The 12,767-nt window shown below is 31.9% G+C and overlaps 1 protein-coding gene across 1 annotated transcript; it reads right to left on the bottom strand.

The window, feature by feature from the left end:
* Positions 1–3,323: 3,323 nt before the first annotated feature.
* Positions 3,324–9,387, bottom strand: LOC126665654 (cation/H(+) antiporter 20-like). Its single transcript, XM_050358509.2, has 4 exons — positions 9,168–9,387; positions 6,284–7,315; positions 4,056–4,862; positions 3,324–3,749 (listed from the first exon to the last, which is right to left on the bottom strand). Exons 1-4 carry the CDS (start codon positions 9,351–9,353, stop codon positions 3,432–3,434), a joined length of 2,343 nt encoding a protein of 780 aa, XP_050214466.1. The 5' UTR covers positions 9,354–9,387; the 3' UTR covers positions 3,324–3,431.
* Positions 9,388–12,767: the final 3,380 nt, after the last annotated feature.

Here is a 12,767-nt window from a genome sequence, read left to right as displayed (position 1 = left end):
CTACAGACATCGCCTAGGTAACCTAGACTCGTCCACGATACATTGAGAGCGCCGCGATCAAAGATCACCAACATGATCACCTAGGGATATGATTAGAGTTCGACGACAACACTCTGAAGGGATTGCCCAGACATGAGAACACTCTGATAACATCGCCTACATCTTCACTATCCCACTACCCGGGATAGTTGGAGGACGTGGTCCGAGAGCCATCAGAAAACGTGGCCCCTACCCACGATTTTCTAGTTAATAACTGTTCATGAATACCTATAAATAAAAGACACTGAGACTTAAGAAGGTAATCATACATCTAGACTCAAATACTTATTCACTCATTTACTTACCAAAACATCAGAGTGGCTTTCAGGCAACACCAGTCTGATGTCCTTTAAACTTACATTGTTACTTTCCGGCGCATGGAGAAAGAATAACCGATGAGTGAGAGTTTTAGGAACTGATAAGATCAACTAGCGGGAGTTTCAATTGAACCGGAATGACTATAAATTCTTTCTAACTATCTGTTCCGATCCGAGTAAGATTTGAGAGAACGATAATTTTTCATTTTCTTTTAACAGAGATAGAATACACGGAGCATTATTAAAGTACAACATGAAAGTCATCTAACAAAATGCAAATATATGATCATTCAAACTTTAGTATAACAATAATCACTACTAGGAAAACAACCATTTAGCGACACATTTTTCCGTCTAGCGACAGATTAGTGACGGACAACGTGCGTCGCTATATATTTGGTCGCAAATAAAATTTGCGACGGGATAAAAAAATTTGCGACGGATTTTTAAAAATTTAGCGACGGATTTAATAATTCCATCACTAATTTTTAAAAGTAAATTTTTTTCAATCAAAACCGTAAAATGAAATATCATTTAAACGGTTGCCCACCGTCATTAGCCCACACACCCGCGATAGCTCACACACTGTCTCCCACCTGCAGTTTTCACAGACTTCACAACTTTCTAGTAGGTCACCCATCCTCCCATTACTCCACCCATATCACTTTAACCATATAGTTCCCCCACGCGTAGCTCCATTTTACCCAACTCATATTTTTGTTATATATCTATCTGTTTTATATTTAAATATAACTAAAAAGAAAAAATATTTACTCCCACACTTTATTACCGCATTCTAAAATGATTATTTTTCGTAATAATTATTTTTATATAAAAATTATTACAACATAATAATTAATTTATTTTTTTAATAAATTTTATATAAAAATAATTAATAATTTTTTTTAAATAAGTAAATATTTTTTTTAATTTTTTTAAATAATAAATATTTTTTTTAAAATAATCATGTTTTTAAATATTTTTGTAATAATGTTATTTAATTAATTAAATTTTAGCGACGGATTATGAAATCTGTCGCTAAACTTGTCTTTGAAATTGACGAGAATTATTTCGCCAATTTTAGTGACGGATTCAAAATCTGTCACTAAATTTAGGGACAAATTTTGAATCCTTCATTAATTGGCGGGAAAATTCCCGCCAATTTTAACGACGGAAAATCTGTCGCTAAGGTTGGCTTGATAACTCTCGCCAATAATTTGATGAGATTAGCGACGGATTCAAAATCGTCGCTAAATCTGTCGCTAAATTTAATTTTAGCGACAGCTTTTGAATCCATCGCTAAAATCCGTCGCTAAAAGCAGAATTTCTGGTAGTGAATTATGAAACAACAAAAGATACAAGCAACTAATAAATTGAAAAGTGAAAAATTAAGCCAAAATTCCCGCTAAATGTTATCTTGGCAAACAACGATAAATAAAGTTATGTCGGTGCGAGGGTTTTAATTTTAATCTCGTTCGACTAAATCAATAGAACGCTTGATCCACTGAATTTTCATAATTTTCAAAATATCATCTTAAAGAGGAATCCAAAAGATACATTAATCATCAATATAATCAAAATGAAATATTAAAACAAAATATCGAAATAAACATCGAAAAAAAACATCGAAAAAACATCGAAAAAAAAATCTTCAACCTATATATAGCTCAAGTTTTTTTTTAATTCATCAAACTTCATTAATCGAATATGAAACAGTTACATTTGTAAGAAATTCGGAAAAATTCAAAAATCAAACCCGGTGACCTGACATGGAGACAACATGCTGCCTGATTCGCAGATCTGCTTACAAAAATAAAAAATAAACTATCTAACTATTTCGCCAATAAAGTGCCGTCTTTCATAAAAACCCTTCATAAAAAAGGAAAAACAACCTTTCACATAATAACAAACATTTCATGTAGAAAGTACAAAATAAAATTCATAAAACAAACAAATAAAATAAAATATTAAAAAAAACTACTATAGCCCATGAATGATTTTGTCTTTATTGTTGAAAGATCTTCAATCTATCTTCGATTCTTGATTTATGAAAATTTTCAAAATTGTTTAAATTAGCATTAATTTTTTTTTTAGTTTAACCCCTTTAATTTTTAAGATTGCCTACATCATATGTTGCATATTGTAATTTATTCCTCTCTATGTTGAAATCCATAAAAGAACTTATAAGTTGGTAATCATCTTCCATAATCCACATTTTTTATTACAAGATTTTCAAAAGGAGAGAATTAAAATTGTGACTCACGTGTAATTGATTCTAACCATAACTATACTTTTCACTTTTTTCATTTCAGTCATTAAATATTTTTTTTCTTTTCGATCATTGAACTTTCAGTTTTTTTCTTCATTTTAGTATTTCCGGCCAAAAATGCTTAGCTGGCAGCCGGAAATTGACATGTGGCAACCGGATTTTGCTAGTTTTAATTTGAAAGTTTATGACATTCATAATTCCATTTTAAAAATGAATTTTTAGGTCAAATTATGCATATATGACAAGTTTTCACATAAAACATTAATTCCGCTTACCACCTAAGCATTTTTGAAAAAAAATTGAAAGTTCAGTGATCAAAAAGAAAAAAATAATAATTTAGTGATTGAAATGAAAAAATTCAAAAGTTCAATGACCTTCAGAATCAATTACCCGTGACTCACATACCAAATTATAGTGTCTCTACAGTTAGACTATGCGAGCAGAGATTATCTCCGATGTTTTCATTGAGTATGAACACGGTTCTGATCATTACACCAGACATTCATGATCTTTTTGTAATTATTCATTTTCAACATTATCGGTTGGATTGTGGTGCTGGATAATTAGCATAGAGGCTGTGATGCTAAATTCTGATGTAGCTAAAACAGCGCCTGTATGGCCTAGCTCTTGATGTTCTTCCTGAAGGTTTCCAAACTTTTTATTTCTGATTTTTAAGTATTACAATGGAGAGCAAAAAATTGAAATTGTGACTCACATAACGAAATGTAAAATCCTTACAGCTAGACTATGCAAGCACCGATTTATATTGCGGATTTTTTTTAGCGGACATGTTTCTGATCACTACATTAAACATTCATGATTTTTTTGCAATTAATCGTTTCGACATTATCGGCTGGATTGTGGCGTTGGATAATTAGCACAGAGGCTGTGATGCTAAATTCTGATGAAGCTAGAAGAGCGCCTAGATGGCCTAGCTCAGGATGTTCTGCCTGAGGGTTTGCTAGTTCTGATACTGTAGCTCCCTTCCCCACAATCACCAAATTGAAGTTTATTCCTATGTTCATCATCTCCTCCCTTATATTCTTCATATCCTTCTCTATATACTCGACCGATCCGTTCCATTTTCCTCGGAATTCCGCCATCGCTACTTCGTCATCTCCTTCCTGCAATTAGCGCGATCAAAACCATCATAAAAATGCAATCCATTGTCCAGAGAAAATTTCACCATTTCGAAAACATAATACCGCCAATTATCATTAATAATTTTATAAATTAGTTTCTAGAATGACAGATGACGTGACAAATATATTTCAATCAGTTTGTCATATCAATTTATTTTGATGGAGAAGTATTGAAATACTTCCGCCTAAATTGAAGTACTAAAAATATTAAAAAAGAAATCAAATTGATGTTCCAATTTAAAATATGTGACAAAATTTGAAATATAGAAATGAGAGATGGCCTAATACCTTTGATGTGTCTTTACATTCGATAGCATGTTGATGTTGAAATCTGATCAGAGTAGTACTAATACTCGGGTGTTCAGACATCCGACCGCCCATTTCCAGAGCCTTACGATCATCAAAGCCGCCAAAAAACAGAATACAAACCTTCTGATCGGCGCAACTAAATCCACGGTCCACAAGTAGGGCGACGGAACATGGAGCAGTCGCAAGAACATTTTGATTGACAAATCGCAATCCAACATTCCCAACCTCCTCTGTTCCGTCATTCCATTGCTTGTGGAACGGCAAAATTATCAAATCTACGCATTTACTTTCCGCGAAACTGCAAATATCTTCATGCATTGTGGACAATGCGGACACAGAAGTTGACTGCCGAATTTTAACGTGGCCATTTCCGATTTTTCCATAAACATTAAATGGAGCTGCTATTTGATCATTACTACTACGGCTGGTCTGAGAGATCAATTGCTTAACGAAGGGAAAACCGTTCTTTCGAGTGCGTTGAACCATCATGATCGAAGATGATCGATCGGTGAGTTGAACAAGGTGCATTAGATAGAGCTTGAGAGAGGATTTTTGGAGAGTTGTAGTTGATTCGATGAGATTGAAAATTGAAGGTACATTGTCTGGATTATGAACGCAAGCAAGAATTGTTGTAGTGTGTTGAGAGTTCTTTCGAGTTGATGATTGAGTTTCCACTCGGAAGATACGAGTTGAGGGTTTGTAAATGGCCATTACTATTGGAGTTGTCATGAAGGTGGTGACGAGGGCCATAAGCACTAAAATAGCAAACATTTCATCATTGAGTACCTGTTCATCATCAAACAAAATAATTTTAAATATAATTTATTTTCATTAGTTAAACATTAAAATAAAAAAAATAAAAATTGAATTTTATTATTGTTTTTGAATTTTTTTTAAAATTTTGCTAATTAAAGAGTTAGTAATAGTATAAGATTCAACTGAAAATTTGAACAATGAAATTGATTGAAGATTAAATAAATATAAAACAAAATTATTAAATTGATATAAATTGACCATAAAATTATTAAATTAGAATAAATTTAACAGTTTCAAAAGCTCTAAATAAAATTATACTCCCTCTGTCTCATAAAGATAGGCGAAATAGAATATGCACAAAAATTAAGAAATAATTAAAGTCGTTATATTTTGTTAACTTCCAATAATAATCTTAATTTTATAATTTATATATTTTAAATATTATTAATTTATATTATGAGAAAGGTAATTATTGTGTTGGAATTGTAATTAAATTTCAAAAATATAAGTTTGTTATTAATTCTTATATTGTATAAAATGATAATTAATGATGATTTATAGAATATATAATAAAAGTGGTTAAAATTAATGAATATTAATATTATCAATTTTTTGAGATTGAGCTAATATGCTAGTTATTTATCCAAAAAAATTGGTATTTTATGTTGATTATTCAAATTAATATAATAATTTTGTCTATATTTTCAAACGCCTAAAATAACCATTTAGTCTATTTTTTTAGTACGGAGAGAATAATAAACAAAATTGACTTTTTTTAAACCATTAAGCCATCGATTAATTATTTATAACTTTCTTATCACAAATTATGAGAGTCTGATTTTTACATATAAGCTGTTTAATATTTTTTGAAATAATCCTTTTCGAGTGGGTAGGTAAGGATTTGTTGTATTCATGTGCAGTAATATTCCAACATGGAGACAAAGTCATAACTATTGAAGTTTAATGATCTGTCTCGCTTTCGAAACAAAAGGTTCAGCAAATCAATGATGTTTAATTATTCCAAGTTATTTTCAGCAATCGCAAGTTATTTTTAGCAATCGCAGACCCTCTAATAATTAATACTCAATAAATAAATAATTTTAATAATTAATAAAATTTTAGTGAACCAATTTGAATATTACGTCTTATAAAGTATTCAATAAATTAATAATTTTAATAATTAATAAATTTTTAGTCATATATATTAATTATCAGATGGTTGACTGTATAACAAACCCTCTAATACTTAATACTCAATAAATTAATAATTCTAATAATTAATAAAAAATTTAGGGAACCAATTTGAATATTACGTCTTATAAAGTATTCAATAAATTAATAATTCTAATAATTAATAAATTTTTAGTTCATCATGTATATTAATTATCAGAGGGTTGACTGTATGATAAAAAGAAAAAGAAAAACATTGTTCAAAACAAATAAAAACATACCTTTTTCTCCTTGCCAATGTTGAGAACAATGAGCTCCACCAAACCTTTTGTATTCATCAATACTCCAAGCGCTAAAGACTCCCTCACCGGAATTTTGCACACCATAGCCACCGCAAACGTTCCGACAATCTTACCGACACAAGCCGTCGTTATTACCAACGCCAGAAGTCCCCACGCTTCAGCTCCGCGGATTGTCCCCACATCTGTCTTTAACCCACTCGAAGCAAAGTAAAGCGGCAGTAGCAAACCACAAACAAAATCTTCAATCTTTTTAATCAATCTCCCCGCAAATTCTCCTTCTTTAGGTATCATTAAACCGAACACAAATGCACCAAATATTGCATGTATTCCTATAAGATCGGTCATTAACCCGGACAACATTACTCCGGCTAAGGTTAAACATACATATGCTTCGTCTGCCCCATCTTGTCCTAGTGAGCATTGCCTTGCGACCCAAGTCATTACTGGTCGAACAAAAATGAGCATGAAAGCAATAAAAGCAACTCCGGAAATGAGAACCCATATAGATGTTAAAGCGCTGGAGCTTGAATGATCCCCGTTTGAGCCGTTTTCCGCGAGTGCTACGGCTAGGGCTAGCAAGATCCATGCTGCTACGTCGTTGAATGCGGCTGCGGCCATGGCGGTTTGACCGACATGGGTGGTTAGAAGTTTGAGCTCTGCTAGAATGCGAGCGAGAACAGGAAAAGCAGTGATGGATAGGGAAACTCCGATGAACATTATACATTGGACATAGCCAACCTTGTCCATACCATGAACGGCTTTTCGAAGAAGGAACGATACTCCGATGCTGAATAGGAAAGGGAGGGAGATTCCGGCGAGTGCTATGCCGAAAGCAGTTTTTCCGGTACGGCGGATTGAGTTTAAGTCCAGTTCGAGACCTACTAGGAAGAGAAAGAAAAGGAGGCCTAAACTTGCTACGGATTCTAGTATAGGAGTGCTCCATGAAGGAAATACTATGTCAAACAAGTATTTGTTCCGGCCAAGAGCTGATGGCCCAAGCAAAACTCCGCCCTAGTAACATGCAAAGAAAAATAATCACCAATTAAGTCTATATATATCTATACTATATATAAAAGCACGGATGGGGGGGGGACAGGCAAATTTACGGAATAATCCTTTCCAGTTTAATACTAAATAAAGGTTTTATAGTCATTAACTAATTAGTTATTTAATTAATCACTATTGTAATTAAAGTCCTAATTAGAATAGGTAGCTAAATTATCTCCAATTTAGCTTTTAGTATGTAAAAAATAACTAAATTGTCTCCAAGTTAGTAGGAATATCTATCTTTTAGTTTGATTGAACTATAAAATTAAAATACTTTATTTGATCAATATATTATTATTTAAATTTTTATCTTGTTATTTTTAAAGATATTACTAATAAAAATAAATTAATTATTTAATTATGGTTATTATAAAACCAAAAGAAGAATAAATTCAGTATGAAAAAAATTTAATAACCAAATATATATATTTATTAATAATTATAATAAATTTACTAATACGTTCATTGACAAATTACGTTACGAGCCACGTGTATAGCACGTAATGCGAAACTAGTATGATAAAAATATGTATGTTAAAATGCATGTTTTCTAGTTCTCTGTGATTTGATCAGCACACTAAATATTGCTAGTCATGTAGTGATAAGACCAACTCCACCCCATATCTAAATACTGTTTTTCAGTATTTTTTTAGTATAAGAGGAAAAGAAAAAAATCTAAAAGTAATCATATAAAAATATTTTTAAAACAAATAGTGATAAAGAGATACAATCTATAAGATAGAATTATATAATAGTAACTTTTTATTATTGTGCTTTAGTGTTACCCTATAGGTATATACATTGAAAATAAATAAATTAATCTTTTGTATATATATTAATTCTAACATTAATGGATCTCTCCGGATAAATTCTATAATTTTATCTTTAGCATTCTAAAAACACTAAGATTGTGTATTTACATTACCTTATTGTTTTGGATTACAGAAGTCCTAATTAATTTATAAAAATTAGTTAAAATAAAAATAAAAATAAACTATAAAGTCTATAGATATATAATTATTAATATATTTTAAATAGAATTTAAGAGAAGTCTCCTTTTTATTATTTAGAAAAGGGTAATTACAAATTAAACTATAAAACTTTACACGTTTTATAATTACAACACAAATTTTACAATTTAATAAAATAGTTACCAATTTCAAAACTTTGGCAAGTCAAAAGTCCAAACAATTTTCTGTTGAAAAAACGCTAACATGGGCTCCATAATATACACCATTACGACAATCACATAAGCGAATTTTCAACCGAAAATAGTTCAGTGTTCTGATTTACCAAAAAATAAAATTAAAGACTGATTCTGCCAAACATTAAAATTTGTGTTATAATTCACGCTAAAACTTAGTATTTATCTTTTGAACTTAGCTCTTAAGACAAACCTTTAGTAAATAATATAATCTAATAATAGCATAAACTAAGCATAATTTTTTTTCAACTGAATTAAAAAGTTAAATATATAAAAAAGTAATACAAACAGAAAATAAAATAAAATAGCTAGTAATATTATAAAAACATGTTCGAAATAAAAACTACTGCGTATTATATTTATACTTTTACAGTTAATCATTTAAGAAAAGAAAAATAATAGATAAATAAATAACATGCAGGCCATTTTAATAATTATAGAAGGTGTGGTTTAATCTAGTTAAATGATTTTGTAGTATGGTGAGGCCAGGCCTGGATAAAATTTAAAATAGTAAATTACAAATGCAATAACTAAAAGGACATATAATAATATAATTATATAGGACATATAATAATATATGATTATATAGGAGATGGAAGGAAAAAAATATACAATTATTTCAGCAACAACTCGTGGTTGTCGAAGGGGCTTTAGAAGGAAAGTGAGGAAGCGGGTGACGATGAGAACTAGAATTGCTTGAACTATTAATAATGGGAAGGCATAATTTAGAGGATTATCGCCTTGCCAAACTCCACCAGAAGAGGTTTTTATGGTCGTAAAGTTGCGTATTTGTTGCATAGTTTTGGGCCAAATAATAAAATTTTAGGGTTTTGTTTTTGGTTTGTGAGTAGGGTTTAGCTTCTGGATGAATAGGGTTTTATAGAAGTGGCGATCCATGTCGGTTGTGCATGAAATGTTAGTGCACTTATTTTCCAGTCACTCATTTTTTTCAGAATTATTTAAGATGGCGCACTACGAATTTGTGGCCATGAGCACATAATATGCGTTTCTGCAGAAGGAAATAAAATCTGGACTATATTAAGAGTTGTAGCAAGTAGCTAGGTTCTGGTTTTTCACCGAATTAAATTTTTTTCAAGTTCATTTTAACATGAGGAGTTATGTTCTATACATTCACAGTATTTATTACAAAATGAATGATGTATATTAAAAAAAGCATAATTTTAATTAAATTGAGCTACACCACCCATTTTACAATGCATAGTATAGATCGTTAATATGACCCCTCAAGTTGAAATGAACTTGAGAGAATCTAATCCTTTACATTTTTTTTGATCAAAAGATGAGATTTCAATAAATCAATCATTAGCATTTACATTTATGAGAAATTCAGCAAAGTGAAAACCACTCCTGATGACCTGTAATGAAACATACATTTGGCGCCAAAAAGTTCCGATTATAAAGTGGGATTCAGAGACTCCATATTTTCCCCCAAATGCTATCCGGCTGCCCACTAAAACCCTATGAATCCGCAATCAAACTCACATGTCCTCTACATTACGGTTACTAATAGGAACATTTAAGATACGATTAATATCTTCGGCAACAAAGATATCTCTTAGCAGACCCACGTCCGGCTCCGAGCCACCAACAACAAGGAGCTGCTCCACTTTCGCTTCAGCTAACTGAACCAGCATGGCAGTCTGTACATAGCCAAAATCCAGATTAGTGATCCAAGGAGAGGACCAAACAAAAGCCTTCTTTTAATTTCCAATACGCAATCTTGCCCTTTTTAATACCCGCTTAAGCCTTGAAAATATTCCTTCAAACATAGCTAGGATTACGAACCAACTTCACATCAAGAAAATACATGTTAAGAGAATATTTAGCTATAAACACCTTCACCATTAAGTTATCTTCCAAATTATTAAACCTCCAAACTTATTTAGCTAGCATGGCAACTTTGAAATCCCGAACATTTTTAAACCCCATACCACCAAAATTTTCGGAATATACAACTTATCCCACCTTGCTCGATTGATCCCTTTCTTTGTATCTTGATCTTTCCCCCACAAAAAAAATCATCATCCTTTCTAGCTCATCACACAGCCTTTGCTGAATAATAAATACATTCATCACGTAGTTTGGCATAGACTTAGCATCTGTTTTGATCCAAATTTCCTTCCCACCTCGAGACAAAAATTTAGAGTTCCAATCCCTGATTTTATTCCAAACTCGCTCCTTAATAAAGTCAAAATTTTTTCTCTTTTTCTCCCCTACAAGGGACGACAACCCTAAGTAATTGCCATGACTATTCGGGCTCGAAAAATTCAACACCGTGTAGATGTCGTGTTTGTCAGCTTCACTAACATTCCCACTAAATTGAATATTCTACTTCTGAAAATTAACTTTTTGCCCAGAAAAACCCTCGTATCAATCCAACACCTCTTTAACTACATCTATTTCCACAATCGATGCTCTAAAAAAAACAAGCAATCATCTAAGAAAAGCAAATGACTTATTGATGGCGCTCCTCGAATTTTTTTAACATTGTACAATCAGCCACTGTTTTCCATTTGAGTTAACAGAGAACGTAACCCTTCCACACAAATAATAAATAAATAAGGCGATAACGGATCACCCTGCCTGAGACCTCGACTCGGCACGATAAGGACTATGTCTGAATTGTCTCCTATTCTAGTGAACTTAACCGTAGTTATACGGGTCATAATCAGCTCAACAAATATGCAACTAAAACCAAGCCCCTTCATCATATTCTCAATAAAATTCCACCGAATTCTATCATAGGCCTTTCTCATATAGATTTTAAGGAAGCCAACCCGAGCTTCCCTTTCCGCTTCCTCCTTAGGTAGTGCCCAATTTCATAAGCAATGAGAAAATTATTAGTAATAAGCTTGCCTTCTATTAATGCGCTTTAATTTTCGGAGATAATAATGGGCATAGGTTTATTCATCCGATTAACTAATACTTTTGAAAATATCTTGTACAGCACATTGCATAAAGAGATTGGACTCAAGTCTGACATCACCTCCAGGATAATGTTTTTTGGAATTAGAGCTATAACCATGTCATTTAACCCTTCCCTCAACCTCTCACTACTAAAAAATCATGACAAGTCAAAAAAACATTATTATAAATCACACTTCAATGATGTTTAAAGAAAGTAGGGTTAAACCATCTGGACCCGGAGATTTTTCGTTTTGCATGCTACAAACTGTCTTTCTCACTTCGTTAGCCATAATAGGACTAGTTAAAATATCACTGTGAACAACTCTTATTCTTGACTCAATTTCAATAGTCTCAACTGGATAGTCTTCCAAATCTGACAAAAGATTCAAAAAATACCGAATAGCAATATTGTTAACTTCCACTCTCGAACTTCGCCACACCCCGTTTTCATCACGGAACCTGCTAACTCTGTTTAACTTCTGCCTAACCGAAGCTGCATTGTGAAAGAAGCGGGTCTTGGCATCTCCTCACTAAGCCAATGACATTTAGATCTTTCTCCCAATACAACTCCTCCTTCGCGCCAATAGATTATGGAACTCCTAGATGTATTGTTGTATCCCTCCAAACCAGCAGAATCCATCCGGTTCTGATACTGCCCTAAACTCTTTGTCAAACCATTAATTCTGCGATTAAAATTAGGCCCATGATCTCCAGACCAAACCATTTTTACCGAATCAAACCTTTTTTACTGAATAACCAAACCAAGCTATCTTGGTCGGTTTTCTTCAGTTTTTTGAGTTGGTTCAGTCTATGCTCACTCCTACATACATGTAAGGAATAATATTATTTTTTGTTAAAATAAATTTATTTAAGGGTATTGAGGTATTAATGTAAGCTTTTAAATTTTTATAAGAGATTTTTGCACAAACTGTTTCTCTGAGGTAATAATGTGGACCAAACCCCTTTTTGAGCATTTTTATACTTAGCCCAAACCTTACAACTAACATCCAAGGGGGTTGTTTGTGAACAATATGTAAAGATTAGAGATGGATATGGACTAATTAACCCATCCATGTGTGATATTTCTAAATCGGTTTATAATATTATAATTTTAGAAATTTAAAAGTTAAAATTTAAAATAAAAAATGGTTAACCATTTAACAAGTTAACCATTTAAAATGGTTTCAATTTTTGGTTTTGCAGTTTTTAATCATCTAACTATAAATAAAATAAAAAAGTAAATAAAAAAATTGACTGATAAAATTTTAAAAGATTAAATTTTAA

Source organism: Mercurialis annua, linkage group LG1-X, assembly GCF_937616625.2.
Source record: "Mercurialis annua linkage group LG1-X, ddMerAnnu1.2, whole genome shotgun sequence".
Classification (NCBI taxonomy): Eukaryota; Viridiplantae; Streptophyta; class Magnoliopsida; order Malpighiales; family Euphorbiaceae; genus Mercurialis; species Mercurialis annua.
This window is presented reverse-complemented; position numbering and strand designations above follow the sequence as displayed.

What these genes read in the sequence shown, in the direction of transcription:
- LOC126665654 (XM_050358509.2), bottom strand. Translation starts at nt 9,353, where the DNA reads ATGCAACAAATACGCAACTTTACGACCATAAAAACCTCTTCTGGTGGA. An exon ending in GAGTTGTTGCTGAAATAATT is followed by an intron (nt 7,316 to 9,167) that starts GTATATTTTTTT and finishes GCATGTTACTAG; the next exon opens with GGCGGAGTTTTGCTTGGGCC. An exon ending in ACATTGGCAAGGAGAAAAAG is followed by an intron (nt 4,863 to 6,283) that starts GTATGTTTTTAT and finishes GATGATGAACAG; the next exon opens with GTACTCAATGATGAAATGTT.